We start from the raw sequence: 21,936 nt of genomic DNA, 5'->3' as shown, positions 1-21,936 counted from the left end.
AAAAAAAAAAAAAAAAAAAAAAAAAAAAACTTAATTTGATATTGTTAGTCACTCAATATATTAGAGTTCTGGGCGGTATAACTCATCTATCATGATTCTATTTATTAGTCTTCCACATTACTACAATAGTATAATATTGTCTACCTTGAAGCGTAAACTCTCATGGTTCGACTTTCCTAATAACATTAAGAAAAAAAGAAAAGAAAAGAAAAGGCTTTTTTGCCCTCGATACTTCCATGTCATAATTCGAAAATCTACAAACATTATTGTAATGTTTCTCAAGCTTTCGTCGTTAATTTTTAAATTACCCTAGTTTTTAATACTAATTTATATATTTCATATAAACCAAGTAGAAAGATTTAAAAGGAGGATATTCTAAACCAAGCACAAATAAATCTCGAAGGATCATGAAGTTGGATCAAGAAAGAAGGCCGAAAATCAAGCAGTAAAGCTCACTTTGTCCGTCAGGTATTACAAAGAAGGCAGGATTGGATGTAGTTATTGGTAAAGATGAGTACAGCTTACAAATGAGAACCAGTCATTTCCAGAAGATAAAAATAAAAGGATAGTCCTTTTCTAAACTCATAAAAACAAACCAATCAACCATTGTGTTTCAACAAAGCTGCACTTCATTTTTATTTTAGATGGCAGCAGCAGTGCGAGTGTTGTTGCTTCAACTGCAAATCAGAGTCTAAAAACGTCACTCGCTCTTGTTTCTCCACCACTCCATAAACTTAACTTGTGCTCCCATGGTGTCCACCCTGTAGAGTTGATACCAATGATTCGCAATCTCATGGCCGAAAGTCCAACCGAATGCACCTCCCGCAAGGAACGACAGCCCAGCACCTGTCAATGTCAAACACACAGCTACAGGGTAAGCAACCAAATGTTTAACAAGCTAGATGCACTTATTGTGTCTTGTGGCTTGCTTTGAAGCAGATTTAAACATAGAGAAATAATTCCCAAGGTCTTGACATATAAACCCAGCTCCTCAACTCTTTTAGAAATGGGCCTCTCAAGAATTTGAACCTTGAGGACTTCACTATTCTCTACCAAAAGACATCACGTTTCAACTTGAGACTCCTAAACTAATCTAAAATATCACCTCATAAAAACAAAAAATAGGAATTATTTTAAGCCAGTATTCATTCGTCTCAACCAAAGTCATGACTTCATCAAGCTGTGGACATAATTAAGTATCGTTCAAGGTTCTAGCTGATGATAAAATGTTCTTCATGGGTTGAGAATATATTAGACTTGCATGAAAATGGAAATTAAGAAATGAGTACTGAGAGATAAATGATAGTTTGAATGCTACTGCTATTCATTGATTAATATGAAGCAGTTAAGTGGAGAGACAAGGTTGAATACCATGCAAACTTCTAGAGTACTTCCAGGCAACGCCTGCAGTTGACACAGCTCCAATAAGGCTTCCTGTAAGACCAAAGTTTACAGCTTCTCTGGCAGTCTTCAACTGAAAAAGAAAATGAGCAGCTTGTAAACGAGGAATCCAAAGGATATGTATAGTAAAGCTCTTAGTAAAATGTGAAACATAATGTCAACCATGCTTAACCCGGTAGTCTCTAAGTAGACATGCTGCCTAAGTAATTATTGGAATTTCATAAGGAAGAATGCGTAGGAATACGCTAACGAAAAACGACGTAGAGAATGCACCCAGACCAAGTAGTTCACCTTAAGAAGGCATGGGAGATCACAATATGAATCCATGATCTAACTAGATAGCATTATAGGCATAAATATTAGTCCAGATGATAACCAAAAGATAAACAGGAAATTACTTTTGCATATAAAAATCAAACAAAAACCAGGGAAGTAGGTGTGCTAAAAGGTTCCATTAATCAGAATGATGACAACCATCTACCAATATATCATGAGTGAACAATGAATTTAAACAAACCGAGAAAAAGAGTTAAATGAAACAAATCAATTTGATTGTAATCATAATACTCCAATTATTAGGCAAAGTATTATTTCACTTATTATGATCAAAACGATTTCAAGACAATAATTAGTTCTGTAATGGGCAACACTGAGTGATAAACTGCTGATCATGAAAAGCATGTTAAAAGGAAATATTTGGCCCTGTTCCTCACGAATAATCACACTATACACCGCACCAGAAGATTGAGAATTATAACAATTTTCAAAGCAATACTGCACAACAAGGGTAGGGAGACAAGGAATGCAAGATCATAACCATTTGGCATCAACAATCATTGGGCTAAGAAATTATAGATTATCCCAAACTCAAAGTAAAAATAATCATTTCCATTGACCTCCAGCTGTTTTACCAAGTATCAAGGAGAAAGTGTGAACGAACACATTTAATTTAAGACACACCAATGAACAATTAATAAATCTGAAAGGCCATAGCAGGAAGTAAAAGAAAGGGAAAGTGAAAGATGATTTACGACGGGGCCATGAACGGGATCGGAAGCAATAAACTCCTCGACATCGGAGTCAGACCAGGAAGGAAGGGGCTTCTCGCGCTGGACGAAAGGGGAATAGTTGTCGAGGATCGAGAATCTCTCGGACCAAAACTCCTTGTAGCCCTCCCAGTGCTTCCTGAAGAAGGATTGAGAGGAAGAATCTTCCATAATTGTTGCGGTGATTTGAGAATACAGAAACTAATCCGATTGAAAGCAGAAGAACCCCCCGACGGCCGATGGCTGTTCTCTACAAGCTCTGCAATCTGGTTCTTGAAAGCTCCTTTTGTTTTGTTTCGTCTTTTTGTTTCTGTCAGGAAAAATAATGAAGGCCGAGGCTGCTGGACTTCTCTACAATTGGGCCCACCTAAGGCCCAATACTAAAGCCCATTTTTCATTTTGGCCCAAACGATATTTGTTAAACTAATTTTAGGATCCATTTAATTCGAGTTAATTTAGGGATTAGGGTTTGGCGAAGTTGCATTAAGCATCTCTAGCGGTACGAAAAGAGAGGTTATGATGGTATCATCTACATCTATATTGTTCCTCGTGAAGTAGATATCGCATTCAACCAAGTCTTTGACTAGGGAATAGGAGAATTCCCACTACTACTGGCCCAAGTTGTCTCAGAACTCTCCGGTCCTTTCCTTAAAAAACAAGATCCAAGCATGTCTCACCGGATAAGACAATAATTATCATCTAAAAGCTCAATGGTCGACCTACGCTCTGAGGATCTTAAAAGTGTTCCAGCATAATAACATTAGCCTATGCAAATCATGGTTGTTTGATTGCCAAGTGTCATTCAATCAGAGGCCAGTTATAGCCACATACAATGGTGTGTATGAGAAGAATGACAAATATTTGTATTTTGAAGGAAAGGAATAAATAATTAGGAATCCACCACAGTCATTAACACTGTCCGCTGCCTATGAAGAAGATTGTGTATCACTTTGGTGAATCATAGCACTTGGTTAGACACCTTTGAGCTCAGCGTTCTGGAAACTGGAGGTGACGATCGGAATTTGGATTGAGCAGCCGCCTTTCTTGGCTACAAGCTGACCTTTTCCAATGCTCGGAGCTGAAGTTTTACGGGATAGTCACGAACACACCCGATTCGGGGGCCTGCACCAGTTGTCCATTTGCAGGATAGCTGCTTTCCCAGTTGATATGATTTTGTTTCTTTGTGTGAGTTTATTCTTTTCAGTATTGATTCATCAGGGATGATATCTACCTTACAACTTCCGGTCGACGATGGTTCTTGCTCTGGCGAATCGGGTTTATCGCTGCTCGTTTCTTCAGCAACAATGGCCACAGATCCATCATCCAGACCAGCACTCGACTCCTTCGATGAACTGCTCGTTTGCGTTTGCTCTACATTGTCTTTCTCATCATCTGGGTTCATCTGAATTTAATTAAAAGAAAGATGTTAACCTATGTTCCAGTTTCACTAGAAAAGAAGATTTCAGTTCTCACCTTTACATCTGTGAGATCGACATTGTTTTCTGCAAGGAAGGAGACAAATTCCTGATAGTTTTCCTCTGTGGGACGGTAATGACCACTATGAGGCCAAACTGCCTGATACGAAGACGAGAAACTATCGTTAAATGAACACTCGAGGTTGAAGACATGCAATTTATGTAACAGTCTAAGTCTAGGGCTAGCAGATATTGTCCTTTTTGAGCTTTCACTTTCGAACTTCCCCTACAGGTTTTTAAAATGCGTCTGCTAGGGAGGGGAAAATGTTTCATTCCCCTCTCCAACCGATGTGAGATCTCACAATCCACCTCCTTCAGGACCCAACGTCCTCGCAGGCACTCGTTCCTCTCTCCAATCAATGTGGGACCTCTCCTTCGGGGCCTAGCGTCCTCGCTGGCACACTGCCCGATGTCCGACTCTGATACCATTTGTAACAGTCCAAGCCCACCATTATTAGATATTGTCCTCTTGGGCTTTCCCTTTCGGCCTTACCCTCAAGGTTTTAAAACGTGTTCCTCTCTCCAATCAATGTGGGACCTCTCCTTCGGGGCCTAGCGTCCTCGCTGGCACACTGCCCGATGTCCGACTCTGATACCATTTGTAACAGTCCAAGCCCACCATTATTAGATATTGTCCTCTTGGGCTTTCCCTTTCGGCCTTACCCTCAAGGTTTTAAAACGTGTCTACTAGGGAGAGGTTTCCACACTCTTATAAAGAATGCTTCATTCCTCTCTCCAACCGATGTGAGATCTCACAATCCACCTCCTTCAGGACCCAACGTCCTCGCAGGCACTCGTTCCTCTCTCCAATCAATGTGGGACCTCTCCTTCGGGGCCTAGCGTCCTCGCTGGCACACTGCCCGATGTCCGACTCTGATACCATTTGTAACAGTCCAAGCCCACCATTATTAGATATTGTCCTCTTGGGCTTTCCCTTTCGGCCTTACCCTCAAGGTTTTAAAACGTGTCTACTAGGGAGAGGTTTCCACACTCTTATAAAGAATGCTTCATTCCTCTCTCCAACCGATGTGAGATCTCACGATCCACTCCCCTTCGGGGCCCAGCGTCCTTGTTAGCACTCAGTTCCTCTCTCCAATAAGGGGTCAAGCGTTCTTACTGGCACTCGTTCCTTTCTCCAATTGATGTGGGAACTCACAGTCCACCCCCCTTCGAGGCCCAACGTCCTCGCTGGCACACCGCTCGGTGTCTGACTCTGATACCATTTGTAATAGCCCAAACCTACCACTAGCAAATATTGTTCCACACCCTTATAAAGAATACTTTGTTTCCCTCTCCAACCGATGTGGGATCTCACAGTTCAGATAATAAGAACTCCAGGGAAAAGAGGAGAAAGAAACTTGTACCTGTAGGATGCCATTTTCGATAACCAATCTCCCAGCAGCCAATGTGGCTCCTCCAGCCAAGAAACTCGAATGATGAAACGTGCCCTTCATCTTCTTTCCAAGATACAAGACTTTCGAGGTGCTGAGAACAAATATCCACTTCTCGTGCTTATCGACTCTGGTCGTGTGAACAAGTTCCCCAGATTGCTTGTAAATGAACTTCCCATCCTTCACAACAACTTCATAGGCTATTCTTTCCAACTGAAAGAAAAACATGTGGATGATTCAACATTCCATATGTAATACAGATTATGCAGATAAAGAATGAATGAGAGGCTCACTGGGCCCAAATACTTGATACACTGTTGCTGAAGTTTCACTCTGGGGCACTCTTCAACCAGATCTAATTCCTTCCCTTCTCCTATATCCAACCTAAAAAGCATATGCGCTTTAGTTTGTGTAACGTTTCGACATCTAACACGTCTAACACTCTAGCACCTCTGGACACGTGTTGGATACTTGCTATAGTTCAATATAATATGTACGCTAATTTTACAAAGGCAATACGAGTATGCATGTCGTATGCTTGTTAAGAATGATAAGTACTAAATTCTTAGTGCGAAAAATACATCAAACTCATCTTTAAAGCACATCAACTTTAAGAAGTAGATTTTAGCAAGTGTTGTGTCTTAGATTTTCACAAAACAACGTGTTACTGTGTTCATGTTGTGTTTATCTTGTTTTCATATTTATACTTCGATGACCCAAGCCCACTGCTAGCAGGTATTGTCCTCTTTGGGCTTTTCCTTCCAGACTTCCTTTCAAGGTTTTAAAACGCGTCTGTTAGGGAGAGGTTTCCACGCCCATATAAAGAATGTTTCGTTCTCCTCTCCAACCGATGTAGGATCTCACAATTGATTTGAGAGAGGACAAGTACTAGCAAGCATGCTGGGCCCCGAAGGGGGTAGATTGTGAGATCCCACATCGATTGGAGAGAGAGGAACAAGTGTCAACGAGAACACTGGGCCCCAAAGGGAGTGAATTGTGAGATCCCACATCGGTTGGAGAGGGGAACAAAATATTCTTTATAAGAGTGTGAAAACCTCTTCCAAACATACATGTTTTAAAACCTTGAGGGAAAGCCCAAAGAGAACAATGTCTGCTAGAGGTGGGCTTGCGCCGTTACAAATGCACTGCCCGAAACCTAGCTTTGATACCCTTTGTAACGGCCTAAGCCCACCGCTAGAAGATATTGTCCTCTTTGGGCTTTCTCTTACAGACTTCCTCTCAAGGTTTTAAAACGCGTCTGCTAGGAAAGGTTTCCACAACCTTATAAAGAATGTTTCGTTCCCCTTTCCAACCGATTTGGTATCTCACACTTAGTATCCAACCTATTATACTCTAAAACTTTAGTTTCCAAAAAACCTGAATTCTAATGTTGAAGCTTTAAATTTGGATCAAGGAATATTTACCAATAGAAAAAGGGTTGTTGGCTCTGACAATGAAGCCATTTTTCATAATAGAGCTGTAGGTTCTGGCCATATCGATGTCGCGGATCGATCTGAAGAAAAGAAAAGGAAAATCTAATTAGTAACAGCACGTTCATAATCAAAAACAAGGACGACTATGTAACAATTTAGTTCTCGAGACCAATAGACATAACAGCCTCAAGCCAGTGCTGTAGAGCAAGCATTTGAGCCTTTTCATTTTTGGACAAACCCTTTCCAACCTGTAATGATGTTTTAAAACATATGATTAGATCCTTAAAAGATGTTTGGTAGGTTCAAAAAACATGGTGAAATTTACCATGGCAGCTCTGGTTCTTGCTCGGGACCATCGCGAAACAGCAGTTTTGTGTTTCTCAATGTCAAAAAACGACACGGAACTCCTCCTGAGCTCAGCAAAATTCAAGAGTGTCCACCTGAAACAAAGACAACCTTTGTGAACAAACTCATAATGCTTCCATTTTGATTATGACCAAAGACATGAGCCCGCACACATACCAACTCTTCTCTGCAAGAACTGCACAATCAGCCAGCCTTCTCCTGGTTCTGAAGCTTTTATAAACTCTCTGCAATTGCGTTGCAGCCATATGCTCCCGGTTCGTTGGACCAAGGCCCATAATCATTTGGATCCCATCACAACTCTCAGCTCTGGGAGATCGATTCTCCATGCCTTCGCTCTTCGGACTATTCACTACAATATGCAACTCTTCCTCCTCAGTATTCTTCTTCAAATCTGTACTTTTGAAGCTAACAGATGATTCTAATGCTGTCCTCTGCAATTCGACCCCATTTCCGACACCAATGTGTTTGGCCAATGGACACGAAAAGAAAGCCCCCATATTAGCAACACTGGTTCAGCAAAGCTAAGATGAACACTATTCCTGCTACAATAAGCAACCCAGAAATGAGAATGAAGAATTGAACACAAAAGAAGTGATAAATCTTCAAGGAACAGACAGAGTCAATCTCTTAACAAACAAGTAGAATTTATGCTTACAAAAAGACCAACGCACAATCAATCCCAAGGATACTTTATAAGAAAACAAAGAAATGCAAGATATAAATGCTAAACTTGAAGTCCAAGGAGAGTTTCCCTTAATTTTCAAGCCCACAACAATGCATTAACAGCAAAAAAACAGGTATGTTTTCCATTTGAGGATTGAGACGAAGATTCTCCCATATCAGTCGTGTCGAACAACATATAATATCTCTATGTAACTCAAAATTACAAGTTTTTTCATTATACTCATCAACAAAACGCTCTTTCCAAGATTCCTCCTCTTCTTCGTCGCTCTTCCCCTTTCATTTGTTTTCGTTGATTCCGTTGCAGGTCTATCATTATCTCTCTACGTGTGCTTAAGAATGAGCCACAAAGCCCTAAGGAAATATCCATTTAACTCGTGGGATTCATCACGAATAGAGCAAAGAATGGGAGAGAGAGCAGAAGAGATTTCTCCCCATTAGCTAAACAGGTGAAAGATGTTTTTTATTTTTTATTCTTTTGAGACTCAACAAAACTCAAGATGTCGTTAGGCAAGCAAGTTGAACAAGATCATCAGATTCACCCCCGCACTTTGTCCCTCTTGTCAAGGGACCCTAGACACTTCCCTTGCACGGTCCCCGTCTCCACCCTGCCCTAGTATTGGTCTCATAAAGGGTTTCTATACGTAGCATCTATACACAATTTAGCCCTCAAAGGGAAAAGAGGAACTCAAAATTATAATATCATTCAAGAGAAACAATACATATTGTGAAATCAGTGGCCAGTTATAGCCATATGCATGTGTGTATCTATCTACTTCTATGTATAATTTCATGTTTCTTCTCATTTCTCACAAGTAAAATTGATCATAGTACAAAGATTTATCTGTACACTTAAAGAAAGGAATGAATAACAAATATTTGTATCATATTTTCTTCCATCCACAAATAATGAATGAATAGAATAATCAGGAATCAACAGTCATTACCAAGTCTGCTGCGGCTGATGTTCCCTTGAACAAAGGAGAAGAAGTTTGTGTATTGCTTCGGTGAATCATATCAATGGGCCTAGACAACCTCGGGCTGAGCATACTGACAACCTTCGGCGAGCAATGAAATTCAGACTGCACAGCCGTCTTTCTTGGTGACAAGCTGACCTGCTCCAATGCTCGGATCTGAAGTTCGACTGGATAGTCACGAACACACCCAATTCGGGGGCCTGCACCAGTTGTCCATTTGCAAGATAGCTGCCTGCCCAGTTGATATGATTTTGTTTCTTTGTGTGAGTTTATTCTATTCAGTATTGAATTGTCCGGGATGATCTCTATCTCATAACTCTCACTTTCCTCTTGTAACAAGTTTTTCGTTGGAGCTTCGGTATCTAGCTCTGATCTCATTTCTTGGTTTTCCATCTCGAGTTTCTCAATCAGGTGAACCCTATCTGGTATGTGAAGATTGGTTAATTTTGTACTCAGATTGATTGACCTCTTGGATTCAAATAGTTTGGTAGTCCCCCATGTTTCTTTCTCTGGCAAATCTGATTTATTGCCAGTCATTTCTTCAGCCATGATCTCTGCTATGCCATCATCGGGACCATGACTCAACTGTTGAACCCAATCCTCCTCGGTCGAGCCGAGTCGAACATGAAGACTGCTCTTTTGCATTTGTAGTCCATTGTCTTCCTCGTCATCTGGACTCATCTGAATTGAATAAAAAGAAAAACATGTCAACCTATGTTCTCATTTCATAACAACATCTTAGATCCATGCTTTCCATTTCTCACCTTTACATCAGTGAGGTCGACATTGTTTTCTGTAAGGAAGGAGATAAGTTCCTGAAAGTTTTCTTCTGTGGGACGATAATGACCGCTATGAGGCCAAACTGCCTGTTAAAAAGGACGAAGAATCGTTGTTAAATCATAAGAACTCGAGAATATAAAGAATAATGAAACTTTTAACAGCTCTCTGTCGTTTACCTTCAGAATCCCATTTTCGACAACCAATCTTCCAGCAGCCGACGTGGCTCCTCCTGCCAAGAAACTTGAATGCTGAAATGTACCCTTCTGTTTCTTGCCAACATAAAAAGCTTTAGAGGTGCTGAGAACAAATATCCACTTCACGTGCTTATCGACTCCGGTCGTGTGAAGGAGTTCCCTGGATACCTTGTACATGAACTTCCCATCCTCCACGACAACTTCATAAGCTATTCTTTCCAGCTGAAAGAACACATGAATGATTCAATATTTCATATATAACACAAACTATGCGAACAAAGAACGAGTCGATACAAGTTTTAGAGCCTCACCGGACCCAAGTACTTGATACACTGCTGTTGAAGTTTCACCCTGGGGCATTGTTCAACAAGATTTACTTCCTTCCCTTCTCCTATATCCAACCTGGTTCGCGCACAACTTTTAGTTTCTCGAAAACCAGAATTTTAGTATTGATGCTTCGAAATTTTGGTCAAAGTTTACCCACCAATAGAAAAAGGGTTGTCCACTCTGACAATGAAGCCACTTAACATAATAGAACTGTAGGTTGTGACCATATCGATGTCGTGGATCGATCTGGCAAAAGAAAAAGAACAATAAAGTTAGTGATACCGAGTTGGTGACCAAAAATAGGAACTGGGTAACACTTTATTTATCAAATTCAATAGACTTACCGCCTCGAGCCAGTGCTGTAAAGCAAGCTTTTGACCTTTTTCATTTTTGGACAGACCCTTTCCAACCTGTAATGATGTTTGAAAACATATGGTCAAAAACTTTTCTGGTGTAGGTAAGTTCATGACAAGAGCTGGTAAAAACATGTTAAAATTTACCTTGGCAGCTCTGGTTCTTGCTCGAGCCCACCGTGAAAGGGCAGTTTCGTGTTTCTCAATACCGAAAAATGATATGGAGCTCCTCTTGAGCTCAGCAAAATCCAAGAGTTTCCACCTGCAACAAAGATCACCATTATATACAAGCATAAAATAGATCCATCTTAGAGCAAAGACACAAGCAAGAACATACCAACTCTGCTCTACAAGAACTGCACAATCAGCCAGCTTTCTCCTCGTTCGGAAGCTTTTATAAACTTTCTGCAATTTCATAGCTGCTATGTGCTTTGGGTTGGTTGGATCGAGACATGTCGTTTTGATCGCATCACGAGTCTCCGATCTAGGAGTTTGATTCTCTATCTCTTTACTTTTGGGACTATCAGCTACTACGTGCAATTCTTCATCCTTTCGAGTAGCTGCAGCTTCCATTGAATCCATCTTCTCCAACTCTCCACCTTTGAAGCTAACAGATGTTTCTAATGCCATCCTCCCCGACCCGACCGATCTCATTATTTTACTCTCCAAATCTCGGCTATTGAAACTGACGGATCGCACCAAAGTTCTCACTTCATCATCTCCAAAACTTATGGATTTTACAATAGATTTTATCCAATCTTCTACATGAATGTACTGAGCCAAAGGGCAGGAAAAGAAAGCCCCCATTTCTGCAAAAATATTGGCTCAGCAACACCAAGATAACGAACAGTATTCCTGTAACAACAAGAAACCACCCAGAAATGAGAAAGAAAAATCCAACAAACAGAAAAAAATGGACAAAATCAACCCCTTAACACACAAACTGAATTTAAGTTTAAAAAAGGACACACATAATCAAACCACAAACATATTTTAAAACAAAACAAAGAAGTAAAACATACAAATGATGAAATCCAATGAGAATCTCTTCATGTTCAAGCCCAACAACAAGACTGTTCTAGATTAAAACAAGAACAGCAGCAAACAAACAAGCCTGTTCTAGAATCATAGATCTGTGTTACGGGTCAGGAACAGGTAAAAGACTCATTTCATTTAGAAACCCAGATTCTAAAAGAACCAAACAACCACAACCTTCAAAACTAAGTAACCAACAATGATTCAGGGGACAAAAAAACAAAGAGAAAACGAGCATTACACACAGACCCATCTACAAAAACTAGCAGAACACTCCAATGGAAGCAAATATCAATGAAACAAAGAACTGGGAAGAGCTCATTTGATCAGAAAACACACAAAAATAGCAAAACAACAGGTGGGTGTTGCAAGAGAAGCTTGTAATGGCGGATTTATACCTTAAATCGGAGGGAAGTTTTGAGGTGGGGATTTTGATTAAATGTGAAAGAATGAGTGTTGGAGAGAAATGTTGAGAGGAATAGAAAAGGGTGATGAGTTTGGATTTATAAAGGAATCGAAGGGACAAGCGGAAGAGGGAGTGAAAGAGACTTTCCCACCAGAGCAGAGAGGACGGCTGGTACGCGACTTTCCAACCAAAACCATATTTTAAATGCTCTAATTTTTGGAATAAAGTCCATTTAGTATCTTGGTTCCCCCTTTTGAATATTTTTTTTTAATTCTTTTTCAAGTCCATACTATCCATCTCGTCAGTCTCACGATTTTAAAACGTGATTTCCATATCCTTATAACGAATATTTTATTCTCATCTTCAACCGATATAAGATGTCAGTATCATTCTATCCTTATGATTGTTCTCGTTTGGATGTGGTCTCAATTCATTCATGCAATTCTCGTTTACTCGGACATCACATGCTCACTAACTCCCATCTTGACAACCATTCCAAAAGTTGAAGATATTTACAAGTTTATTTATTATTAAAATCTAAATATTATATTTTTTAACTTATTAAAATTTCATAACATATAAATATTATTTTTAATGAAGTAAAATACAAATAAATTTAAAGTTAGCTGAAGAAAAATAGTATATTATTTAGATTTACTCGATGGAATAAAAATATTTTAATTTTATCCTTTCACCCTTTTCATTTTGTTAAAACAATTTATTTTATTAATAGTTATAAATAAAATTATAATTTTTGGGACGGGGACATTTCTTTTTCAAATTAATATATATTAAACAGTTTTTTATTTCTTTAATCAGTTTTTTTTTTTCTTTCTCTTATTTAAAGAAATAAATAAATTTATTGTGAATAGATTTAGAAAATTCAAAATTAATATATATATATATATATATATTTATTGTGATATCGGTTGGAGAGGAGAACAAACCAATATCTATAAGAGTGTGAAAACCTTCCCTTTACAGATGCATTTTAAAGTTTGGAGAAGGAGCGCTAAAGAAAAAGTCAAAGATGACAATATCGTCTATTCGAATTGAAAATACATAAAATAAAACCATTACACTAAAATACTTTCTAGAAAAAAATGAGTCAAGATTGTTAGAAGAACACGACTCTCCACAATGGTATAATATTATCCACTTTGAGCATAAGCTCTCATGGCTTTGCTTTGGGCTTCTCAAAATACCTCATATCAATGGAGTTAGTATTCCTCACTTATAAACCCATGATCATTCCCTAAATTAGCCAATGTGGGACTTTCATCATCCAACAGAGATTATTTCATTTATTATCGATTACGATCTAAATTGGAGAGAGAGTGAGAAATTAGGAAGCTTATGGGGAAGGTTCCTTAACAATTGAAAAGGCTTTTGATGTGCCATTAAATTCTACCATTGACAAGTTGTTTTCATTTCAGCCAAATTTGGCTAACTTAATCTACTCTACTGACTCAATCCAACTTCGTTAATCTACCATTTAATGTGTATTTATTTCAGTAGGTTTGTCTAATTCAAGATTTTAAATGGGTCGGATTCATATACGTGATTTGATATGTATTTATAACTTCACAAATGGTAAAGCTATATAATTCTGGATTCGATAAAGACCAAGTCTTTGTTACAATCTCGTAGGTTAAAGAGAATGATATTGTTAGAAAGTATGGTTCCGAAAGTGACTTTGTTTCACCTGTTCAGACTAAACTCCTCGCTTTACGTTAGCGGACCCACATGTTGGGTTAGGACTTTGCTCTCTTTCTTTCTGTGAGGGACAATGCTGGGGAGAGAAGGAATGTGTCGAGATGACAAACAACAAGACTACAACTCAATTTTGGATTTTCCCTCCACGAGATAAACCCAATACAAATTCAAGTTGAAGCTCGTACTTACAAATTGAGCTATGTTCATATTGACAATTTTTTTCGAGGGACAGAAAAAACTTCAATTTTATAATATATTTAATAGAGTTTTTTTTTTTTTTTTTTTTAATGATAATTAAATTTTTTCCTTAAAGAAATCCAAAATAGGGTTTGAAACTTATAAACTTTGAGAACATTTCAAAGGAAAATTGGATTTATCAAATAAATTAGTTAGTGGATTTGAATTGATCTTTCAAAAGACTTAATTTTTTTCCACACCCATTAATTAATTATTTATTTATTTATTTTATATATTTTATAATATTTTTTTCTCTATATATTTGTTATGGTCTGTGGAATGGCCTGTACTCTGTCCCCCCATTGGTCTAACACGTGCCAACCAACTATTTTCTAAATTATTATATTTTTGGACAAATCTAATTTCCTCTCCTAATTTATTAATTGTGTGCTCATTTTTATTATTATTGAATTTATTAATATGTCAAATAATTAAATGCATCCATTTCATTTTTTTAAAAAAATATTATAAAATAAAAAGACGGTACAACATAGATAATACATCAATTTTTATCCTAACATTAATAATTTGAACATATTAATTAATTTATTCACTGATATTTAAAAAAATTATATTTAATTATAATCATGGTTGATGCTAAAAATAAAAAATAAAGAGGTGTCACAAGCAAAAATTTTACTTTATAACAATAGAAAAATATTAATTAATTAACAATTAAATGATATAAAAGCTATAATAAATAATTAAATTTGTCGGAAAGTAGACAAGTATGACCATGCATATAAAATTATTTATACCAAAAATCCAAAATAAATAAATAAATAAATAAATATATAAAAATGTGTTCACACATTGTTTTTTTTATGGAAAATATACAATTTTATATGATGACGTGTGCGAGTGTTTTGAACTCAAATTATTTTATTTATTTATTGTCTTATTAATATTATGTTTAAAATAATATAGAATTTAACACTAAAAAAAATATTATTAAACACAAAGTTATTATTAATTTTTATAATATTTAGAAAAGAAAAAAGTCGCATAATCGAAGCTTAACTAATGAGGTTTCAAAGACTCGAATGAAATAAATTTAAAGGTTTATAAGTGAAAAGAGGATTTAAACCTAGCGTGTTATAGAATAATTGGTCATATAGTTTCAATCTTGTAGAATAATCTCTCGAGCTATGTGTCAAAGTCCAGTTGGAAAGGTCGGTATTCCTTACTTTTTTATAAAAAGTGAGGTGGGGACTTGGACTGCTAATGTTTTTGGAAGCTTACTTTTCGAACCCCTCATTTATAATACAATTGTGTTTTGTGACGGTGTGCAAACAAAAAGGTCAAACCTAGCTCCGTACTACGTGTAATAAATATCACGACTTTCCCTCGCTGTCCTCCCTCCTCTTGTTACCTTGATTCGAGCGACGAATATTAGTTACGGGACCTCATGCATATTTATGAATGATATATATCATAAATAAAATATTTGTTAGATGAGGCACGGTATCACCGACTTAATGTTAGTTTTCGTTGTTTGGTACAAAATCGTACCTCTAACTTTACCTAACTTAAATAAATAAAAGATAGTCAAGATTCTTCCAATAAATAATCCCATAAACTTAACATAATGGAACCTACGCGATTTAGTAAATAAATAAATAAAACTTTATTTTATTTTATTTTATTTCATATCAAATGTCAAACTTATATTATTGTTATTATTATAAGAATTTTCATTAATTGATAATTTCTTATTTACCACCGAACTCCAAAAAGCGAGGCAGATCTACAACTGTCACACGTGCAACCCCATGCAAAAAAAAAATATTTTTTAATTAAAAAAAATGAAGTGGCGATCAGTGTACTTTTGACCCGTACGAAACGAGTGGCACGTGAGTGGTGAGAGGAATTTACGAAGATGCCCATAAAAGAGAATTTGGTGGTGCCGGCGCCGCAGGATGGAGGGTGTGGAGGGCTATGATAAAAACACGTAGATGGTGGGTCACAGTCCAATGAGAGAGAGAGAGAGAGAGTTGGGGAAATGGTCAACGACGTCTTATGGTTTCGCATGGATTTGTCAGGAGTAACCGTCAGAGAGAGGGATTACGTGACAGCTAATACTCACATTGCAGTGATCTCCATAGAACGCGTTGTTTTATTTGTGCATTTTTGCCGCCAAGTCACCGACGCTTGTTTTGCGTTTTCCTTTGAATGTCGAAAAGTGCACATTGGTACTTTTTGTATTTTTCTTTTTTTTAAAAACACACTTCACCCACACGACACGTCGAAAGGTTAGCATGAGTGACTTTCGTGTTCGGAACACTTTCGATTCGATAATAGCAAATAGGATAATTTGCTCTTATTGAACGTACTAATTGTTCATTCTCTCTCTTACCCGTGTGTACATATCTCAAGCCGCCTTTTCGTAGTTACGTTAGAAGCTTGTGGTCAACGACCACCTTCAAGGGTAGTTTTTTCGTTATTGGGTGAGAAGAGAGTGGTTGTATGTGAGATTCCACGTCGGTTGGAGAGGAGAACGAAATTTTTTTTTATAAGTGTCTATAAACATCTTCTACTGTAAGAACACAAATTGAAATGGAATAGATTTATCTATATAAAATATTATAATTTTTTAGGTTTATGGAATTATCATGAGTTTATAAATAAGGAATACTATCTTCATTGAAATGAGGCGTTTTGGGAAGTCCAAAGCAAAACCTTGAAAATTTATGCTTAAAGTGAACAATATCATACCATTGTGGAGGTCGATGATTCTTAACATGGCCACAAAATGAATTACGACCATTAATATTATGAGCCATTAATACCCATTGACTCAAAAATTGTGGCAATTTTTTACCAATTCTAAGCTCATCAATGATGAATAATCTATGTTATCAATGAATTGGAGTGGCAACTTATATAGTTGCCACACCCATCAAATCAATCGTATATTGTGCATGTGTCAAGAAGCTTCGCTATAAGCCATTTCTATACCTAGCACATCAATTAAGACTCGTTCATCACTGGTACGCATTGCTGATAACGTCTTAAAATGAATTATTTATGTCTTATCTCACGTGTGCGTTGTTTCTTTCGTGTGTTTATTTGTCTATTTTGTAAGGGATGAGTGATTTTAAGTCAATCGAAGCGTTTTGGATGAATAGAGACAAAATGAGATATTTTGTTCTAAATTGACCATCTGGGTCAATAGAAAATGAAGATTAAGCTCAAATTCATAAGAAAATAGTGTCTCAATGTTTGTTGCGATGCTCTTAAGCTTTAGGAGTTGTATTGATAATGTTTCGACTCTGATATGAAACGTCTCAACGTTGAATTTTCATTAACAATGTTGTGCTCAATACTCTGAATTGTGCTTGATGTTTGAATGTTGATAGCATCTCGACATTACCCACTAGCATCTCAACAACATAAACACGTGCACACTTCCTCATCCATTTGAAGCATCTCAACCTTGATATTAGCTTCTCGATGCTGCTTCATATACTTGAGAGCTTTTATCTCAATATTGTCTTATTGAACTTTTGTATAAGATTATATCTATGACGGATTTAGCTATATCGTTAAGATGAACCGCTAAAATTTGTGTTTTAATTTACGAGTTGGTTCAAGTTCAATTGTTACACTGTGAGGCTACCGGTATTTAAAAATAACAACAATAAAAAAAAATGGTGAGACAGTTTTCATATAGCACTTTTATACCCGCCTTTTTTCGATCATGCTATCTCTATCGTGATTATTGGTTTCCTCAATCTCACTTATCTGGTCATCGTCGCTCTCTCTCTCTCGTCATTTTCTCTTTTTTCTATCGTTAAAACATATCACCATTGATTAACTTAAGACACTACTGTGGAGTCACTCTCGATCGTAAGCCAATATCAAGTTTTCATGCTCCTCTTGTCGTGACTCTCTCGTACTCACCTCCATCTTCGATCTACACTCGGTTCAAGCCACCATCACATCTCAGTCTCTCGATCTCCTCGCGACAATGTCACGAATAAGGAACATTTAAGATATTAACGACCTACGAAAATTTTTGAACCCATAATTTTATTTAATTATAAATAAATATCTTTAACTGATTCTATTTTATTTTTAATAGAAGCTTAAAATTGATATTTAAAATTATTTATTTTTATATAAAATTGATAAATCTCTAATATAACAGCGCGGTCGGTTCTTTTCTATATATTTATTTAATATTGTATATAGTTCTTTAATCTTCAGCTGAAAACTATGCCCTAAACTTACAAATCTGAAGGGCCGCCGTCTGTTTCTCGTAGGAGACTTCAATTTCATCTTCGTGCCCTAATTTGTTCTTCAGCTGCGCTCGATTTGCTCCATCTTCAAGGTATCCCTCACTTTTTCTCTCAAGCATTAACATTCACATTCACGCAACACTTCCAAATCTTGGCCAGTGCATTTTTATAAACACTGAGCATCTTGCATCGATCTGTTCTCGCTTCACTATTTTGAGGTAATTTCCTCCAATTTCTGGCTTTTAATTTCGTATATTCATGTGGGATTCCATCAAGTTAAGGTTTATTGTTACGTTGTAGCTGCGTACTTCGTTTACTGGATTAATTTAGCTGTGTTGAGAACTTGTCATGACATGTTGAAATACTCTTTAATGGTTAACTCTTGTTCACTTGCTCAGGTACAGCGAGATTCTTGGACAGCCGGCCCCTGTCATTGGTTACTGTGCAAATGAGGGGTAGGAGTTACACTCCATCGCCGCCAAGGGGTTATGGCAGGAGGGGCAGGAGCCCTAGCCCTCGGGGACGCTATGGTGGTGGACGTGGGAGAGACCTTCCCACTAGCCTTCTAGTTCGTAATCTTCGCCATGACTGCAGGTTTGTTCTTGATGAGTTTGTTTGTTTTTTTGCCCTCAAAAGTTCTATAGAAAGTCTCGAGAAGGAATGGAAATCGTTTTATTTTGTTTTGCTTTGATAGGAGATACATCGTAGTATCAAGAAAAAAAAAAATGGTGGAGAGGAAGGGGTAACAACGAGCCACTTTGTCCAGATAACGGAGTTGAAGAGGCTTTTCCCTGGAGTATTAGAACATTAGAATATTGATGAGAATTCGTATTTAGACAGCTTCGGAAAGAAGCAAAATGCCCTGGACCAGAGAACCTTGTTTAATCTCTTTCTTTGTCTTCTAAGAGCCTTCCATTTCTTCCTAGCTTACCTAGGGCCCATTTGAATCTCCACCCACATGTGGTTAAGGGTGCCCCTAGGTTCGCTCACTTTGTGTTTGGGTTTGGGTATTCACCAACCCTCAATTAGGCTTGCTGTGATGTGGCTCAGGATCTGTTTAACTTTAATTTTTATATCTTCAACGAATCTTGTGGAAATCTACCATTTTTTTTTTCAGCTGTAATTATTATTCAAAATACTATTTATTTTTTGTGTCAATGTTTCTGTTTTGCATTAAGCAAAATAAGTTTTTCTTAACAGCCTTGGAGGGTTGTTTTGCCCAAGCATGCTTGACACTTTAAAAACATTGTTGCCACCTTACTACATTATGTTTGTGTGTGTTTTACCACTATTGTACTTTTTCTTTAAGAAGACTAAAGCTAAGTTATAGAAATATATTAGATTTTCTTTCATTTTCTTCTCTCTCGCTGCGCCCTTAGCGGAATCAGAAACTCTCCTGCATGGCCATAGTTTTATCCAAAGTATTGATTCTTTTCAATCTCATTTGGGTGCTAGGATGCAGTCTTGTAGTCGGTGGATGGGGGGTCTTTCATTCTGTAAGATATTTCAGTTTCACTCTTTCTCCCACTTATCATCTCTCTGTGGGACTTATATTCATGTAATTTTATGTGGTGGCATGTTCTTGTTCTGATTATCAAGTTTCTTTATATATCTCTACGTGATTTGTAATTAGGAATAGATTGCTGTATCACTATTCTGGAACTTAGTACTGCATATTATTTTTTAGAGAAATGCTTTTGCTCCATGCTGTTATTCTTCGTAGCTTACTGATCAAATTCTTAGTAAGAATATGATGAAATCTTGTGTGCCACTCATTTATTTCTTTTAATGCAGGCCCGAGGATCTTCGTAGACAGTTTGGACAGTTTGGTGCTATTAAGGACGTATACCTACCAAAGGACTATTATACTGGGTGAGCGTTTCTTAGCTGTATGTAGCTTGTGGTTCTTTCGTACTGATGTTAATTTTTTATTGATAAAGGGAAGTTTTGCACCTCGCTCTTATGGTTTTCAAAGAAATTGTTTAAGTTTTACCCAATATCTTTAGTTTCTAACAAATGCTTGATATATTGCTTTGTTCCTAACATTGTGGTTATTTTCTATGTTGCTTTGTCATATTGGTTCAGAGGCAAGGGTAACAAAGAAATCGTATTTTCAATCATTTCCATGCATCTTTTGGACAAAATGTTTGTAGTTCAATCTATGGAAAACAATGTTCATGAATTCGTGAAGCAGGCCCTACTTCATGTTCATCTTTCAAATTATTCATTTGATGATGGGGGCATATTTTCTTTCTGGTTCTTTTTTTTTTGTTTTGTTTTTCCTTATCACGTATCAAGTCTGTGTATTGAATGTTTGAAGATTTAACAGTGAAACTAATGTTTTGAAGAAGACATCAAGTAATTAGAGTTCTATTGAAGATGATGTTAATGGTAGTGAAGATTGGAAGGAAGTTGGATTTGATTACATAGAAGATGTTCCAAGTCTTGAAGAATTTCAAGTCATCTTAAATCTGACACATGCAAGGTCAGCAGCCAAGTGCTTGCTTTATTATCACAGACCTTCCATATTGCAAGGGATATGATGGACATTATTATTAGAAAAGGTTTAGGGCAGGCGAAGTACCTGACCTGATTCTGTGGCTTTATATTTTCCTTTTTGTAACTTTTTTTCCTTTTGATTTATTTGTCTGACAATTTTGCAGAGAGCCTCGTGGTTTTGGTTTTGTTCAATATGTAGATCCTGCCGATGCTGCAGATGCTAAACATCAGATGGATGGCTGTGTTCTTCAAGGTCGGGAGATAACTGTGGTATTTGCTGAGGAAAACAGGAAGAAGCCATCTGATATGAGGGCAAGGGAGAGAGGAAGGTATGAAGCTTCCTCCTAATATATTTATGATTCTTTATAGACATGGATACTTGTATTCAACTGTGAAATAATTTTGTGCATTTGCATATGTTTTCCAACACTTGTGCTCACGGGAGTTTGGGATGGCTTTTGAAAGGAAGCTCTTTCTTAGTATTTTGGAATCTTTGATATCACTTTTAACTACGGTAACTATTATATAATATAAATTGGAAACTGCTTTTAATGGGCTGAAAGAACTCATCCTATTAGTTCACACTGCCAAGTTTAATATTGCATATCCGAAACGAAACTAATATTTCAGTTGTACAAACAGTGGACGGTTTCATGATCGTAGAAGATCTCCTCCACGGTATTCTCGTTCTCCTCCTCAACGCCATGCAAGGCGTTCTTTTTCACCAGCTCCACGCCATGCAAGGTCTCGGTCTCGCAGTTATGATTATGCATCCCCCCCACCAAGACAAAGGGCGTACTCTAGGTGTGATTTCAATTTGTTAGCTATTTGATCTCCAGTTCTGTATTTTTCTAGTATAATTTCTATGATTCCCTTTGGTAACTTCATTTTGAGCTTCAAGTCTTTCAATATGCCAATGCAGATCCATATCCCCGTCTCCACGTGGCAGACGGGATAGTCGAGAGAGGTCCTACCCACGACAGCCAAGCCGTGGTATGTCGTACTCCCAATCCCCACAACTTGATGGTGCAAGAAGTAGAAGTCAGAGTCCAGCACCACGGGGTGGAAGTCGAAGTCCAAGCCCTGTAAGAGGCCGAAGGCTGAGTAGGAGCAGGAGAAGGAGCAGAAGCATTAGCCAGAGCCGAAGTCCACGACATAGTCCAAGACACGAAGAGGAGTATAGAAGTGAACTGAATGGCGGAGGTAGGAGCCCTAGTCGATAACAACCATCCCGCTCAGAAGTTGGGGAAGAAAAACTACAATGTACTATTTTGCCACATTTCGTTTGAGATTTCCCGCTAGAGACATCTTTTCGTTTGTATTGTTGGGCAGCGTTTTTTTTTTTTTTTTTTTTTTTTTTTTTTTTTTTTTTTTTTTT

General features: G+C 37.5%; 3 protein-coding genes and 1 pseudogene across 5 annotated transcripts in view; 1 reads left to right on the top strand and 3 right to left on the bottom strand.

Moving 5' to 3' along the window:
- Positions 1–397: 397 nt before the first annotated feature.
- On the bottom strand, positions 398–2,740 carry LOC111465621 (succinate dehydrogenase subunit 6, mitochondrial-like). Its single transcript, XM_023110100.1, has 3 exons — positions 2,433–2,740; positions 1,372–1,474; positions 398–846 (listed from the first exon to the last, which is right to left on the bottom strand). The coding sequence occupies exons 1-3, from the start codon at positions 2,616–2,618 to the stop codon at positions 701–703; spliced, it is 435 nt and encodes a 144-aa protein (XP_022965868.1). The 5' UTR covers positions 2,619–2,740; the 3' UTR covers positions 398–700.
- A 467-nt stretch (positions 2,741–3,207) lies between these two features.
- On the bottom strand, positions 3,208–7,736 carry LOC111498927 (annotated as a pseudogene).
- Positions 7,737–8,478: 742 nt separating this feature from the next.
- LOC111498926 (IQ domain-containing protein IQM2-like) lies at positions 8,479–12,036 on the bottom strand. The gene is made up of 9 exons (XM_023150292.1): positions 11,858–12,036; positions 10,762–11,279; positions 10,572–10,686; positions 10,416–10,481; positions 10,229–10,317; positions 10,056–10,146; positions 9,727–9,966; positions 9,535–9,636; positions 8,479–9,451 (listed from the first exon to the last, which is right to left on the bottom strand). Exons 2-9 carry the CDS (start codon positions 11,229–11,231, stop codon positions 8,720–8,722), a joined length of 1,905 nt encoding a protein of 634 aa, XP_023006060.1. The 5' UTR covers positions 11,232–11,279; positions 11,858–12,036; the 3' UTR covers positions 8,479–8,719.
- Positions 12,037–18,017: 5,981 nt separating this feature from the next.
- The window catches only part of LOC111498968 (serine/arginine-rich SC35-like splicing factor SCL30A), a 4,666-nt gene continuing 747 nt past the window's right edge, over positions 18,018–21,936 (top strand). Inside the window, exons 1-6 of one of the 3 annotated variants that reach the window (XM_023150387.1) lie at positions 18,018–18,151; positions 18,458–18,653; positions 19,854–19,931; positions 20,723–20,887; positions 21,201–21,362; positions 21,481–21,892. In XM_023150387.1, coding sequence (XP_023006155.1) covers positions 18,508–18,653; positions 19,854–19,931; positions 20,723–20,887; positions 21,201–21,362; positions 21,481–21,781 — 852 coding nt within the window. In that variant the 5' untranslated portion in view covers positions 18,018–18,151; positions 18,458–18,507 and the 3' untranslated portion in view covers positions 21,782–21,892. Of the gene's footprint in view, positions 18,278–18,457; positions 18,654–19,853; positions 19,932–20,722; positions 20,888–21,200; positions 21,363–21,480; positions 21,893–21,936 lie in introns of all 3 variants that reach the window. The other 2 variants (XM_023150378.1, XM_023150371.1) reach the window with 2 other exon arrangements.

The sequence above is a fragment of the Cucurbita maxima genome, unplaced genomic scaffold (genome assembly GCF_002738345.1).
Source record: "Cucurbita maxima cultivar Rimu unplaced genomic scaffold, Cmax_1.0 Cma_Scf00002, whole genome shotgun sequence".
Classification (NCBI taxonomy): Eukaryota; Viridiplantae; Streptophyta; class Magnoliopsida; order Cucurbitales; family Cucurbitaceae; genus Cucurbita; species Cucurbita maxima.
This window is presented reverse-complemented; position numbering and strand designations above follow the sequence as displayed.